At 36.1% G+C, this 17368-nt stretch overlaps 1 protein-coding gene across 6 annotated transcripts in view; it reads right to left on the reverse strand.

Moving 5' to 3' along the window:
• Positions 1-17368, reverse strand: part of RXFP1 (relaxin family peptide receptor 1) — a 51191-nt gene that overhangs the window by 22507 nt on the left and 11316 nt on the right. For 5 of the 6 annotated variants that reach the window (XM_009558456.2, XM_054065815.1, XM_054065811.1 and 2 more), the window contains exon 2: positions 10534-10689. The exons of the other annotated variant lie outside the window; for it this stretch is intronic. In XM_009558456.2, coding sequence (XP_009556751.2) covers positions 10534-10689 — 156 coding nt within the window. The remainder of the gene's footprint in view (positions 1-10533; positions 10690-17368) is intronic. 6 annotated transcript variants of the gene reach the window in all.

Raw genomic sequence — 17368 nt, forward strand, 5'->3', positions numbered from 1 at the left:
AGTTTATACAAACTGTTTTGTCAAATCCCAGAAGAACGTATTGTGCAAATAACTATATTTAGTACAACCATTTGATGAAGGACTCAACGCCAGAACTGCAAATCACTTTGTGATCGTTTAGAGTTTGTATGGTAGGTTTGTGACCTGTTTACCTCTGTCGAGACGAGGTTCTCCAAACACTTTAAGAAATGACTAGCAATACTACTGGTACTGAAATTCCAAATCTATCATTTAGGGGAGTACAGCTCAGATGAGAAATTGGTTTTTTTCTGAGCTATATCTAAAATAGATTATGCTGGCTGCACTCTGTAAAAAATGAGATCTGAGAAAACAAGGCATCAGCAAATCTTTCCCTGTGTGGCATAAGTGAAAGAAATAATTGTAAACCGGACTGATCTAACTACAGCTTAATGAATTGTTCCTTACTACAATTTGTCAATTATCATCTCTGATGGGAACAGAATGAGAAAGAGTACGTTAATCCTAATAAGCTACAGTTTTGAATAATAAGTTCAGTGGCAAGTCCAAGAAAATATCAGCCTTGCTCAACTAAAGACATATCTCTTGTTTAGTATGGAGCTTAGGAACGCTGCATTAGCTACATGACTTTCCCATTCTCTCAGCCATGTCTTCATGGTTTATTATACAGAGAAATACTATCAGTTAAATGCATAAGCACTGCTGCCTGATATTTGAAAGCAACAGCGTGTCACACTTCGATTTTGCCTTTGCTGTTGGTGGTCGTAACCTGTGGACAAGTTTCTTTCTGCTGGTTGTTCAAAATACTTACTCTTGCTATAAGAAAGGACTTCAGGATTTTCACAAAGATATATTTTGCTACAACAAGAAAATCCTGTATCTTCCAGACAAGAAGCAATTCCTTTTGAAATGTCTACAGATTAAGGAATACAATTGCTCTTTTCTAGAGTGTTGGGGCATACTGGCACAATCTAAGGGTTTACAGTAAGACCAAAACCACATTGAGATTTTACAAAGAGGAATGTTGCAGTGCCTGGAGCATTTGACTCTGTGAATGAATTCCACAACCCCAGTTTAAAATTTCAGGTGACAGGGCCTGATTGAGAGGCCTAAAACAATGTAGGTGACCCATGGATAATTTGTTTTGCATTGCTATATGTATTCTTAAATTGTAACTTCTCACATTGCTTTTATCAGTAGGATTGTGCTGTGCTATTCTTAATATACAGAGAGTGAGAAAAAGCATTTCAGTTGGCATTATCAGTAGAATTGGGCTGTGCCGCCTTAATTGTATCTTCTCCAGCATACACGGTACAAGAAAAAAACCATCAACACCCTGGGTGACCTATCAGTGCAAGTATGAACAATGTGTGAAAGGAGAACTATGCGGGAGTGCTGCACCTCAGCAGGCCCCTTAGCTTAAAGATGAGAGATATCCACTTGCTCCTTATCTCCTCTCTTGAGGCCTTGGCCACACTGCAGGGGCTGGGGACAACAAGTAGGTGAGACCAGATATCCCTCATTTTTAGAATAATGTAAGTTGTTTATTTAACGACATAAAAGCTGGACCCTTTTGCAGAGACTTTTTGAGCCCCCACCTACGAGTAGATGCACTGCATAGGACCCCCAGCTGTCCTGTCTTCACTGCAAAAGGGCAGGTCTTTATGATAAAGATAGGGCAATTGGTGATGTACCTTTCTTAATTACTATACTTATTTTCTTGTAGTAAAGTTTAGATGCATTGCCTTTAAAGCTGTTATTGCTAACTGGTTGTTAATTGCTACTAATCATTTTTTACCTGTCTTGTTGTAATAAGTTAAGTAGAACTCGATTTCACAGAGTATTTGAGAGCTTGGGCTTTCATGCTGATTGCACTTCGTGTTTAGCACCTTGTAGTAAAACCTTACTCAAGTGTTAAAAAGGGAGAACCTCTAAACTGGACACCTACCAGACAACGCAAAGCTAATTTACCACACACGAGACTGGGTGTTACTGTACATTGACTGCTCTTTGTAGCTGTTGATTACTTTAATGTGACAATGCAATCATAGAATCAGTTCAAACAAGGTTTACATTTCCCTGGATAAGCTCTGGATATGCAAGTTTATTCTTGAGTTTAAAACAACATAATTAAACCGGTGTAACTTTTAAGAGAATAGGCAGGGTAAATTTTGAAAAAATAAACATCTCAATATTGCAGCTGTATTCCCGTAAAACACTCAAATAGGAGAGTTTTCTAATTTATATAACAATACTTTTGATCTATATAGATTGATCCAATTTTCTATTCAGTGTTTCTTTAAGTACTTACAATTTTTTTAAAAATAAATGTGACAGAATAAATTAACAGAAGCTAATAACATGAATACCTCTATAAAACCTTGTGTTATTTCAAAGTTCCCTTAACATTAAGCCACTACTGTGGAGACCAGAAGAGACAAAAGTCTAGTGAAATGTAGAATTTAAGCTTAGTTATCAACAATATTTAAAGATCTCAATCACTAAATTGATTAAAATCCTGCAGAACTTTAGCAAAGCTATTCTATTTACTGATACTTTGACATCAGTGTAAACCTTGTTATTTCTTTGCTATATATTGGGGATGAATGGCAGTGACAGTGAGACCAAAATTTGGTCATATATAACTGCATGTATGAAAGATTTCCATGTGAAGCTTGAAAATCTGATCTTTTGTCAAGTATTTGTTACATTCTGAGCATGCTGCTGACTTCCAACTGTTTTCTTTTTGCTTAATAAACAGAATCTACTATCTAGGGCTCAAAACTTAATGGAGCGTCATACATTTAAATTTCACATTTTAAGTATGAGGGAAAAAATGCCAGGAAAAGATAAGATTAACCATAGCATTATTTATTAGTAGCATTAATTTTAAACATAAAATCGTCAAGCTCTTTTGCAATGATCTGAGGCAAAAATGGGAAATACAGACTCTGAAAATCCTCATCTCTTATGAGCAAACTTGTCATATTAAAACATATCTTTTTTTTAGATGCTTTGAAACATCCAACAGAAATTCAGATTCCTGCTATGAAAATCTAGAAGATGATGTAGTGAATCTATAGAACTGCAATATTTCTCTGCAAGTTTATAGACCTTCAAAGAAACACATACAAAACCAGCTTGGCATCTAGATTGTTCATATTTCTATCCTTTGAAGTTTATAGGCCCTTTTTAAAAGAAAGGTAGTATATTGTAGCATTTAATAAGGCAAGCCAGCCAACTGGTGACTGCATGGCACACAGTAACAGAAGAGAGCTGTGCTTTCAGAGGTAAATAGGTAGAAGACTTCAAACAGCAGCTTCCTGCCCCAGTTCTTTCAGAAACCTGTCTGTGATTTCCAGCCTATGAGCGAGACAGAGCTTAATGAACATCTATAAGCGAGCTTTACAGCTGGGGACCTGAATATTGCCTTTTGTTCAGAGATCTCTTGGGCCTGGGAGCAACACAATGTTAAATACATTTAACCAGCGAAGAACTCCTCCAGAGAGTCAGAAACATCTTAAATTAAATCTGCATGCCTGTTCTTGCTTCACTGGACTGGAAAAATGTGGCTATGACACTGTAATTAAAAAGCAAATGCAGACATACTACAATCATTGCTTAACTGCCAAAAAAAACAGTTTTGCAGAACTATCAGTAAAGCTGTCCAGAAGCCAAATTGCTAAACACTGAGAAAACTTGTGCTCTCAAAATAGCTAATGCTACTTTGTTCCATTAACTACTGCATAATTAACGACTATGTTTGTGAAAAAAAGATAAAATGAAACATCCTAGCATGGTATTCTTTCTATTCCCCTTTTATTATGGCAAGTAAGTACAGTGGTAGTCAAATATGTAACACTAGTCACTGTTTATTTAATGCCCCACTTGTGGTGCAACAATCCAGTCTCCAGTGGTGCAAGTGATTAGCCCCAATGCATGTGATTTTGGGTTTGAAATTAGTAAGAATTCTGCAGTGTTGGCAATAACAATTCTTACGCAAAATTACATATTATTCTAAATATGACTTATACCCGTGTTATTGGCACGTAATTATTTGCTCTAGAGATTTACTAGTAATAAGTTAAGAATCTATTTCAACAAACAGCTCTGAGATGTAGCATAAAAACTATTCAGTACTGTGAAATGACAGTAACTCTAATTTTAAACAAAGCTTGAACCATACCTACTCAATTCCCAATTAAGTTTAAGAAAAGAAGAATTAAGGCGTTTATTTATGAGAGTTATATATCACAGACTACATGGCTAATCTTGTATTATGTATCTTCTGTTTCTGTGACATTGCAGGAGTTCACAGCCTAGATTTCTTCATCTCATCTAGGAGTGTGAGGAAAAAAAAATCACTGCTTGCACCGTGCTTCTGAACAGTACTGGCTAGCACTTCACTAACATTTTTTTTTGAAACATATGAGGTTTTCATTACTTTCCTAATTTAGGTAAGTTGTGATTCTTTGCTCACTGAAGACAGTGGGAGCCTTCCCAGTTATTTTAGTGAAGTCAGTCCAGGTCAGTTCTCACCAGGCTCAGTCTTGCTTCATAACACAAGTTGTGGTCAAAAGCGCAGGTGGTATGACTGAAGACTTTATATTGGTCTGATTGTTTGCATTTTAAATTAGAACAGAGCGTCATAAATCAAATAACCACACAGATTTTGACTGCATGTTTAGGTATTAACAAAAAGGAATGGAAGTTAGAAAAAGTGTTTTAATCTGAAAGCAGGACTATTTATAAAGAAATGAGTGCACCTGTACCTTACATCCAAAGGATTTCCAGAACCTCTAACTACAGGATGCTGACATACAGTACTAAATATATCAGAGATAAAGCAGTAGGTCTTAATCTTAAACTTCAAGACATCACAAAATAAGCTTTCAAGTCATCCAGGTAGGATATTAAGTCCAGAGTTTCCCATCAAAGAAGAAAAGCTCTGAACTATTGAGATCTGATTATGTTTCTATAGTTCTCTATTTACAATTTTATACCAAACTAAATCTAAGAGCTGGTGGGTGGTTTTGGAATAAGAAACCTGAGGTAAGTTACACTGTGATTTACTGGAAGGTTTTTCCCCAAGAACTGGCATCATATTAGTTCTACAGCTAATTCACTGTTACGGTGAAATAACCATGCTGACTATCCAGCAGAATGGCTGGACCACGAGCATCAATTGAAACAAAGGAAAACCAAATACTGATTCTCTTAATGATTTACAGTGTAACTACATTAAAAATTTTTACAGCATTTTGTAATTAGCATGATATGACTACAAATTGATAACGGACCCAGTGATGTATCTAGAAGAGATAATTACACAAAAGTTGTTAGACTGATAACAACAGTCTGCTGTCACTACACGTAATAGTAGGAATATTTTAATCAGAGGAATTTGACCATTATCTAGGACAAAAGTTTGCTCATACAACCCTCAAAGCAGAGGGCATATTGGAGAACTTTAAAAAAATGTTAAGTGCTTATGTGTAAGTTTAAAAATGTAAATACTTAATAAGGGAGCAGATTAAGGATTTTTTTCTTCTAAGGCTACTTAGAGAGTTGATATTTTGAAAAAACCCAAAGATCTATAGATGATTAGTGGCAACATTACTTGTCTCCTGTCCAAATTTATAGAATACATTTATGTTATAACTTTTTGTATGTTTTTGCAATTTTGCACACATCAGAATTGTTCATCTAAACAAACGTGCACGTTAAGATAAAGAAAACAAGTGGAGTTAGTGAAAAGTTAAATTACAAACACTACTGTTCTGTTAATTTCGTTTTGCATTATTCAACAGCTGTTTTTATCAACTGTCATTACCTTTAATTTTTTTGTTTGTTTGTTTTGTTTATCAGTGTCCCTGTCAAAGTGGAGATTGTAATACGCTTCTTTCTGTGAATTTGTACTTGGGAATATGTACTGGCCACTCCTACTATGTTGGGCTTCAACAGGTTTTGTCTAGATATTGTTTAAAATGAGTAAACAGTAGTGTTACAGCAGTAGTGTCTTCAATATAGGAAATACTCTTTACTCTACTTGTTCTAGGAGCAATTCCCATGCCCACACTGCCATAGCATTAGGTGGGCAGAATTTGTGATTATTCCTAGTATTTGTCCTTCCTACTCATGTTTAAAAAAGCAATGAAGTAAACAAATGTTCTAACCTCCCATATGTAAACATCTAGTAGCTACAGAATAAAATCTTACAGCTATAAATAAATAAAAGCTCTTCCTTTGAAAATTAGGCTGAAGACATTACATTTGAAATCAAATGTGGTGTCAGTAGGAAATAGCACTATCAAAACCGCTCTGCTTTGCCAACTCGAATTTTAATCAAACTTGCACACTGAAGGGTGCCGAAATTGCTTTATTTTTTAACACATTTTGAGGGTTGCTAACAGATACAAAAATAGCTCCAAGTGAAACATGCTATATAGGCTAAACTGTTTGACATGACTCATGGTCTTTTTAAGAACTTAGTGTTTCAGTAAGGATGAGCATGGGACAGCAGGGAAAAAATTACTTCTCAAACCTAAAAAAGGAAGTCCTCAACCCATAAACTTTTATGGGAAAGTCTGAAATGGTAAATTAATAACTTTTATTTTATCATCTCATATTTATGACTAATTGCAGAGACACCCACTTCTAATTGATGGACAATGTTTTCAAGTTCAAAAGGTAAGATTTTTCATGCACATTTAGATTATCTAGTGATAGTTCCAAACAAGCTTCTCATCACCTTGGGCATGACGTATTGCTAGCTTCGTCCTGTTATTGCTGTTTACCATATTGACTCAACCTCTTCTCCATCAGGATATAACACACAGTGTTTTATTGGTTTTGAAAACCCAACTGGGTGGGAAAGGCATGTGTATTTTCAAAGATAAGTGGCTTCACTCTACTGTGACATATTGTCTACAATTCATCCCTTTCCAGAAGCAGCAGAAATGCTGAAGCTGAACTGACCAGCAGGATGTCCACACTCTGAGGTGAGGGACTAGCATGGCAGTCTGAGACATAAATTGTCTTCCCAGCTCTGCCTATGTTCCTAATTTCAAGTAATTTTGCTTCTCCAGGTCTTAGTTTTATATTTATTATACTATTTGGACATGGAAAGCATGGTGGAAGTGAAAGAGGAAGCAAATATGAGGAAGGCACCATGAAGCCAATCTTTACATGTCTGAGTTGGATATGAACAGCAATTGCAGCACTTCTGAAAATAAATCTCTCCGTGAGGATTTGGTTGAATTTCAAATATTTATAACCATGTTTTGCCATTACTGGGGATGCAGTGTATGAAACAGAATTAATATTGCAAATCTGCTCAAAGTTTACAACAATAATCAGTACACATAATTACGACAACAATCTGTATAGGAATTAAACAAGAACTCTACTCATTAACGTAGGAAATGGCCAGAGTTGCTGCAAGATTCTTGGGATGGATAGTGGCAGTATTTTCAGAGGCATGTCGGTCTGTTTTGTACTCATGCCCTTTGCTTTTTGTTTCAAGGGTGTTTAAAGACTTTTACAAAGTAACTCTCTTGTGTGCTTTTTATGCTAGTTGCTTCTCTGCCTGTTTAATTTTCTGATGTTTCCCAAAACAGCTATTTCAGTAATTGCAATTGCTGTTAATATTCAGCACACTTCGGGGCTTATATTAAACAGCTAGATTTTGGATTTCCTTATGTTCACAGTACTTGGTTTGGTTTTGTTTGGGTTTTGGGGGGTTGGTTTGTTTGTTTTTTCCCCCCAAACAACAGTAATACAGCTTTCAAAAGGTGTGTGTTTTGGTTTTTGGTGTTTGTTTGTTTTTCCTTTTCTTCTTCATCAATATTGTCCTTTTCATCACAGAAAGAACTACTGTTCATGACAGATTTTTCTTTGTGTTTCCCCATGTTATAATACTGGTATGTACACAAGATACATGCAGGTCTTCACTATTATATTTTCCTGTAGGCTTAAGATAGTGCTTTATCATTACTGAAGAAATGCCCAGTGAAGCACTACTTTAGCTAGCTGTGGTTGAGATACATGCATTAAAAAAAAAAGTATTTTTGAATCCCTTTAAGGGACTACACAGATTTTTTCCCCTCCCCACACTTGTTGGGCTGAATATTGTAAACTGGCCACCTCAATGCTGTTATTCAAACTTATGCGAGATTGAAGTGTGCAAGAATTTAAAAGTTGATCTACTTTCCTTGGAGTGCCTTGTGGATAAGATCAAAATTTCCAGTGGTGCTGCATAAAACAACTACTGCACTGTAATAATCTCATTTTGAATTGCTTTTCTGTAACAAGTAGCAATGACTTCAACTGAAAATTAGTTGCAAATTTAAAACACAGGTAGAAGGAAACAGATATAATTGCTGGCATAAGGCAGGCATGCTGAAGTGGTCCTGGGAAAAAGCAGCAGAAAAAATAGCTGGACAGTTTTGTCGTCCTGGGAGTTAATCAATGAAGATTATATTCTTGGCTTTTAAATGAGATGCATAGTCACAAAACAGAGCTATGTCTTAAAGATCCTCACGCTTACTACTATAGTGTAGGGGCACTGGAGAAAATCTCGTTGGGATGGTCATACTTTCAGGCAAGGAAGCAACTCTTCCTTTATTCAAACAGCAAAGTTTGACTGCAACACCAGTTCTTGAGACAACATTATTGCTGAGTATGACCTTGACGTATTATACCAGGCATGTGGTTCTAAATGAGAACAAAGGGTCAAGATATGAGAAAACCACTAATAGCATAGTTTTCCCAGTAGGTGAATACAATGACTCTTCATCTCTTGTAATTTAGGCTTTCAGAAATTGAGGCTAATTCTTTCTTGAGTTACTATACCCAGAAAAGGATTCAGTATCACAGCTGAATTTTCTTGCAGGCTGTTCTGTCTTGTACATCTCATCTTGAAACTGTGTATATCCTAATTGCCATTTGAACAAGCTGTACATTTTAGCAAGTTGTATGATAGGCTTCCTGGTACTATACAGAAATGAAACATGGATAAACCAACAGCTTGCAGTGCTTGCACTTCTTAAACGTAAGAGAGCACCACTGTCAGCAGTCCCTGACACTGTAGAGCAAGATAATTGCAGAAGACTAATAGACAATTTTCTTCAGGATTGTGATTACTAGCAGTAGCAAATATATTTATGGCACTAGCCATATCTGACAAAAAAAAAGTTTTTTATGACAAAAAAACTAAAAAATCTGCAGATCCATTAGACGGGATTAGAATTAAAAGTGCTTTCAAATGAAGTTAGATGTTGAAATTCGATAGACATAAGAATAAAATACTACACATATGTACAAAAATCAGCTTCATGCTTACAAAATGAGAACAACTATTTTCAAACCTCATTGACTTTGCTGGCAATACTTGTGAAAAATACCTGTAACATACTTTGTATGAAATTTCTTTTAGAAAATTTCTTTCTGCACATATACCTTGGAAGTATTTTGCATTTTAATCCTTTCCCCTCAACCCCCAGCTCTGATGGAACTGTGCCTGGCTGGGAGAGGCAGACTGTTCACCGGCGTGGCCACAGGGAACTGGAGACGGCGTGTAGGGTGCCACGCATCTGGCTGCGGTCCATGGCTACAGGCAAGCTACTAAGGAACAAGAAGTCTAGTTTCCTCACCAACAATGGATCAGTAGCTCTGAAATGATCCAGGCTGTTAGTAAGCTGACAATACCAGCAAATAAACCATGCTAGGGGTGATTTTCTCTCCCTGTGGTCAGAGCTCACAGCCAAATGGCCAAGCTGTCTTCTCACAAAACATACAGAGGCCTTTCCCAGACTGTCCCAGGTCTGTACCACCCTCTGAGCTGTGTCCAGATCAGAGAGATGATGCTCAGCACAGACTAAACTTGTGCTAGCATTATGCTCACAAATAAGTAGCATGGGCAGCAAGGTGCAAGTGCAAAGCCCATGCCTTATTCTACACAATTTGCATCTAGGGTAAGGCCTACAAACCAAGCCAAGTTTATAGCTACCGTCCCGTGAGGCCAGGAATGACAAGGATCACAACAGCAGGTAGCAGTGGCCTGACAACGTGTATTCCCTCAGACTTTGCCATTTCCAAGCCTCGAAGCCTGGTAGCTGCGCAGCTTGTACAGCACACTCACACAGTCACAGTTTTTCTCCTGAGTAAAGACATAAAAGATTTCTGGAAAAACTAAATATTCTTCTAAACTACATTTCCCAACCAACTTCAAAGGTCATATTAAGCTTAACATAAACTCTATTAATGCATACCTCTACCTTTACTCAACAGAAATCATTGCCAGGTTGCATCCATCCAGTAGTGCACATCAAAATGACATGTGTAAAGAAATTCAAAACAGGGGTAAAATTGGATAAACTGATACCATACACAAACAAAAACGTGGTCCTTTCTTCCTAGCAGAACCAATACCTGCTGTATCCTCTGCATTTAACTTTCTTACTGCTAACATTTTGCAACTCTGCTTAGTGTGGGCAGTGCCTGGATTTCAGTAACTGCAGATGCTAGATACAAATAAAAGTCTCAGCCACCTACCACAGTTGTCTTCGTCAGCCCAATTCCCACAGTCATCCTCACCATTACAGTGAAGTTGTTGGGGTAAACACTTTGTGATATTGCCACACGGAAAGTAGCCCAGGGGGCACCCGACCCCAATTCCAGAAACATGATCTTCCAAAGAGTCACAAATAGCTAAATAGAAACAAAAAGAATACGCTTACTTTCAGATACACTCTTGATGTTTAGAGATAATTGAGGTTATGTTTGTATAAACATTCATTTGCACTTGAATAGGACTATCAAGTGATAAATACGCATTAGTTCATTGGACACGCAATTACAATAGTATATCAAGTACTTGTTAACTTGGCAAGAAATAGATCATCAGCTAATTAAAATTTGCTTCGGTATAAAGTAACCAGGTAATTCCTCCCCACGCATCCTAAGAATAAGATAAAAATGCTAATCGCACAAGACAAATTACCTACAACAGCTGTTTAAAAGGATTATTTCTCTTTGCACTAGAAATTAACTTATTATAGCAATATACCAGATAAGCTATGCAGATACGGATTATATTAATTTGTGCTGAAATTTTAGACCCAGAGAGATAAGTCCTCTTCATACAAAGTCAGAAATATTTTTTAAAAATTTATTCTAATTTCAAAGCAATTACTAGAAGTAAACCAATCAAGGATCAAATAACAAGGAAAGAAAGATCAAATCTCTGATGCAGTTTTGCTGAAGAATGAGTAAAATGACAGAAAGGAGACATTATGAATCCTTTGGAAGAGCTGTCAGCCTTGTCAAAAAAATTCAGAGATATTGTTCAGAATCTATCAGTCCGAGCTTCAGATACACAGACACTGTTCTGCTAAGCCCATGCTTTATAGGAAGAATACAGGGATTTCATTCTGAGCAGTGCTTAGGGAGAAGGGAGAGGGACACTTATGAGAGACAGCCAGAGCAGATGGAGGACTCTACCTGCCCCTGTTCCTCAGCTCTGTGTACTACAGCAGCTTCTGTTACCAACATTTGCAGATGCCTGATGCCTCACCCATGCCTCCAGCACCCCGAGGGACAAATTCTGCCACTTCCACTTTGTCCAGGGTAAGTGCAACTGATCTGCCGCTTTTTTAATGGATTGCAGAGTGCCAGCTCACATTTCTTGTCATACAAGACCAACCTCTTCCCAAAAGCATATGATGGAGAGGTTTTTAAATTACTCTAGAATGTGATTTGTTCAGTCTCCAATACAACAGAAATGGAGAAAGGCATCATCGGCACAGAGCATTGTCTAGTGCTTTTCATGCTCCCAAAGTTTCAGTAAGCCCACCCAGTGAAGTACCATTCTGCAAGGGCTTGCTAATTTATTTTTTGAAGTACTTTCAAAAAGTAATATCACTCCCTTGTTATAGCGTTTGACTTAGTGGATGCTGTTACAAGAAAAAAAAAAACCCAATACAATTTATATTTTAAATTTCATTGCTATCTTGGAGCACTTGAAATACTCTATACTAACTTCATTAACTGTGATGCGATGCTTGTTCAGATACTAAATTGCCACTTTTGAAATGAAGCTATTTTTCATAGGACAGAGTATAAACTTTTTACCAACTTTCTCAGATTAACAAAGGATAAGTTATGACACACATCTGACTTTTGTGCTCATTTTTCTCCTGGGCTAAGGGAATCACCTGAAATTGAATCAAGTACTTCAGATTCATAAGGAATTTCTTCTGAAAGAACTTTCACATGTTATAAACCTTTGGCAATGTTTATGACTGTGAAAAATTGATATGTATGAGCAGTATCAGGAGGAAACAAAGAGAAATATTGTGTTATTCCCATATGCACAGAATTACCTTTACAGTCAGAAGCATCCTGCATAGAAAGTCATGTATTCCAGCTACCAAACACCATACTATTTTGAAAAGTTGTTTTGCTTTTATCCACAACAGTATCACCTATGCAATCGCTCAAAGAGACTTTTGCCTTAAGCTCCTGCCCCTCCTACGTATAGGCACCAAAAATAAAGTTATGTTCTACACCCAGGGTGAATTCAGTCTTGCATGTTGTTCAGAAATCTCTCTGCTACTCTGTGTTTATGTTCAGAACATTATGTTTAACCTGTTCCACCTAAAAACAGGGAGCAAAACATCTTATGCAGGCATAGCATTAAGCAAACAGAATGCGTTGTACTCAGTGCCCGAAGTCTCACATTGTGAAAAGAAATCACAGGCAACTGAGTCACCCTTCAGTGAGGCTTGTCACAATATAAGCAACTACCAAAACACCTGGTAAATGATAACAATATGGAAAAATTGAACTTAATTTTTAAAAACAAACCCAGACACCGAACAATCCCTTCCATTTTACCAGGCCTTTTTCCGTATGTGCTGGAGACATATTCAGACTGAGCTGAACTTTGTGCTTAAAAGGGTGGATTTCTGTGTAGTTTAAATTTCAGGTTATGGCATTTATCATCTTGTAGTACCATTCAATGGATTTTCACAGCATTTTCAAAAAATGATCATTAATTAGTCAAATAGTATTAATCCCTGAACTAATTAATGAACTAATTAATGAATTTACTGTCACAGTCTGGATATCATTCTTTGTGAAAGTGTACATAATCCCTCATGTGTTTAATGTTCTGAATTCTCTGTAAATTTATAGCCTTGATGATATTTGTTGCGAATCTCTGTATTACTCGTTTCGTGCTATGTTGGATTGCCCTGTCATGTAAATATCTGTCTGCAAAAGACGATAATAAAGCATCAACACTTAACAACTTCATCCTCGTCCAGTCATTGAAAGCATTGGTCTTTGTCCATTGACTGGTTAATATCACTTTGTTTATGTAAAAATGGAGAGAAGTTAGAACTCTGCAGATTATAGAAGATTTATAAATGGGAAAACCCACAACCCTCTGAGGAAATATTTGCCAAAGCTGACAAACGTAGCCAGGAAACAAGACAGTAAAATCCATTGTAAAATACTAGATAATATTGAGATTATTCTCTTTTGGATTACAGCCATTAAAATGGTGTCTTTTATGTGAGGAAAATGGATAAAGACTGCAACAACAGCAATAAAACATTATTCTTCTCATTTTGCAAAACCAAACTTTACTGACACTGGAGCTTATCATGCCAAGATAAAGATCTATTGTGCTATCTTTGTGATGCAGAATTAAAGGTGTTGACTTTTCTACTTTTTATTGATTTTCCACTGTAAAATATAATTGAGCCACTTTCACAATTTCTTGTTTCATTGTTTATTCTTTTAGCAGCTAACCCTCCTGATATAATAGCTCTAAAAAATATTGATTAATGGTTAATTCATCACATCATGTCACTGGCTGTTTCATATTGGTGTTAAATAAAAAAATATTTTGTACTTCTATTAATCCATAGGTTATGTCTCTGGCCTGTGTGCGTTATCAAGCTTCAAAGTTACTTTTATTGTTTTATAGGTTTTCATTCACAGCTCGTCCAAGACAGAACATCTCAGCTTTGCTTCTTACTACCAAATTAACATTATAAAAGAGTGAGTATCCCTATAGTACAAAAGAAGTGCCATCATCAAATTATATAAACAATGAATTTGAGCCCTAATATGGCTTGATTAATATAAATTATTTGTGTTTTATGAGTAAATTTGGGCCAATATTATTATCTTACACAGCTAACAGAAAAAACCCTGATGTTCTTCAGACATATGGCAAATGTAGACTGATAGATAAAGGAACTATAGAAATGTCTAAACTGTTTATAAAGATTTCAGCTACAAATGTAGAAAGTAGAGAAAATGTGGAACTCAGGACAGATTTGTTGAGGTCTCAGTTGTGAAGATGAACAGTATAAATCTGTGACAGACTTGATTATGTCAGAAGTTTTGCTTTTATGGATACTCCAAGTATAAAACCTCTTCTTTGTATACCTCATACAGAAAATTATCTCCTGCTCTTCCAGTGATGTACAGATAATTTCACACATTTATTTCACACGTACTGTACCAGCAAAATTTTATTTTCTCATAATGATCAGAGTAAATTTTCAATATTTCTAGAACAAATAGAAAACAAATAGTTGAAGTGGTATCAGTACACATATAAAACCACAAACAAGCATCTTTCTGATAAGACATTTGCCCTCTCAATACAGAATAACGTTTGATCCGGTGGTACATGTTCACAATTCTGCAGATTAAACATTTCTGACTATTCATGTACTTAGGATCCTTGTTTGTACCCCAGTTCTTCTAAAACTTCCAAAAATAAAAGAAGAGTTCATGGCACACACCTTTTAAGCTTCTCCAGACCTGCTTTGAGACACCTATTGCTAAAGCAGACATCTGTGATCTTTCCTCTAACTTGAAGAAAGTGGATAACACTTTTCCTGCTAGTGTTTAAAAATTAAGATTACATCACCACTGCTTTCCTTTTTTTAAAGGAATAAGCAAGAGCTGGGTTGTCATTTTTTCCTTTTTTTGAATAGATGCAGAAACACTGGGGAAAGAACACGGCAGGCCCTCTTCAAATTCTTATAAAATGAAATCAAAAGAGGGAACATATTTGGGAAAGCCAAGGACAAGGTATTCCCAGAAGAACATGTCTTTCATCCTGACTGAAGAGATTCATGAAGCATTCTTTGAAAAATGGCACAAAATTTTGTAAACAGAGATTGGGTCACAAATGCTGTTTGAAAAAACAAATAAGGGCCATGTACTCTAGAAAAACATGAACTTAAGAAGCTGCTTCTAGCTTCCATAAAACACGGGAATATGACTCTATAGTGGGAACAATACAGTATTGAATAGACTGAGTCATAAGCTAACTAATCATAGCAGCATTACTCATCACTTGGTACTTGCTGTCCACACCAGCCTCAACTATATTGCACGCAGATTTAGATAATGGCATATCATAATATCAGGAAAACATTTTTGTGTTTTCAAAAATTCGAATCACATGAAGACAACTGTCTTGAGTCCAAAATGACTCTCAAATACCATCAGCCAAATTGGCTAACATGTTTTTCTTCACTGTGATTAAGTTATCAGTTTTAAAGTACTGAGCCTGAGGAAATCCAACCATTTTTTAAAAGGATTCCCTACCCTAGATGGCAAGGACCAAGGAATGATCACAGTCCTAAAGAATGTACCCTATACTTACTATGGTGGAAATTTATTTTACCTACAAAAGCCCAAGTTTTTCAGAGACTAAAGCAAATTTATCAAACAGTGTGATTTTTCCCGTACTCCCATAACTTTCTTTAATGGCTGTACTTCTAGTCAGAGTGGGAAATGGGCTAGAGTAAGAGAAGACTGAAAATTTTCATTTGAAATGCTTATTTTGAAACAGAAGGTTTTCTTCAATTAAAATGGGACTCAACAAAGGGAATATTAAAGTTGAAATCGATTTTGCCCATTTTTTGTGCTAGCCTGAATACTTCAAGATGACAGTAGATTAAAAAATTCCTCTTCCGTTGACAGTTATTTGAAGGGCATGTGAACTGGCTCTGAAAAACCTTTAGCGTAATAGAAAGGAGGAGTCCTCATAAGCCAGCGGCCTTTATTTTCAAAGAAAAATCAGAATAAGACTATAAATTGAGGTTATAACTGTGAAATTCTTTAACCTAAAAGACAGTTAATTAATGGTTGGCAAAGAATAGTAGTGACAAGTGATTGACCAACTCTGGTCAGAAGCATTTGAATCACCAAATGGCAGAAAGAAAAAAAGATATGACATCTCAAAAAATCTTATTTAAAAAAAAAATGTTGTCTGAATTTGTCTATTTCAATAATACCTAGAATCAAATGTTGTTTAGTTCAGTCTTAAGTTAATTTTCCTGGTGTTGTTCTGTATTATTCATCTTCTTCCCACTAAAGAAAGGATTTTTTGAGCAATTTATGATAAACTATAATGAAGTTAGTCCAATGTATTTCAGGATAAAAATATGAATTTAGTACGCTTAATTTATTGTGGCTTTATCGGGGGGAATGTGATATTTTTTCAGCATGTAAAACTCTCCTATGCCTGATACTTCTTTTTGAAAGTGCTTTCTAGTAAGTTCTGTGAATATGTAATAGGAATCGCATACTAGTAAAATTTTTCCATAAATAACATATTGAATATAGATTTTTTCATTCAGGTAAAAGAAACTCTTTATGCACTTGAACTTTAATGCTGTTAATATACACACTTGGAGTAATCCCTCGGGCAAAACAGACCTCGCTCTACTGGTAGTAGATACTTTAGCATTAATCCTTGTGGCAAAGCATGAGTGGCTTAAAAGATTTAAACATCTGTACAGGATCCTCACAGGAATATGATTGAACAGTTAACACTACAATGCCTTTTGAGCAATTTGCTCCTCTTCTCCTCTGCCAATTGTTCAGCTCTGATGTCTATAGCACTTTCTAAATAACGTATGACTCATGTTTGTAATTTTACATTCTATTTGGTACAAGTGACACAGTGCCATTTATTCAAAATGCCAAATAATTGCAACTGTTTCGTGTCTAAAATGCTAGCAATTTTTTATATTTTGGCTGTTGCTCTTGCAACCAGAATTATATTTTCTGTTTTACTGCACAGCATTTATCTTTAGTAGGCCATATCAGATGTAATTCCAGCAATATGCATTTCTTGAACCAGACAAGTTTATGACTGACTAAATAAAAGTTTTGCTTTTGGTAAGCATAATATAGTGGGAAGGATGTTAGCACAAAAGGTGCATATGTTACGACTGCCTACATCACATGCCAATCTGGTCACTATCTTGGATTTAACTTTCATGTGGTACCTTTATTTCTTGCTGTGAGTTTCACAATGCTTTCATTTCAGGTGCATTTTCCAAAGCAG

Source organism: Cuculus canorus, chromosome 4 (genome assembly GCF_017976375.1).
Source record: "Cuculus canorus isolate bCucCan1 chromosome 4, bCucCan1.pri, whole genome shotgun sequence".
In the NCBI taxonomy this organism is placed as follows: Eukaryota; Metazoa; Chordata; class Aves; order Cuculiformes; family Cuculidae; genus Cuculus; species Cuculus canorus.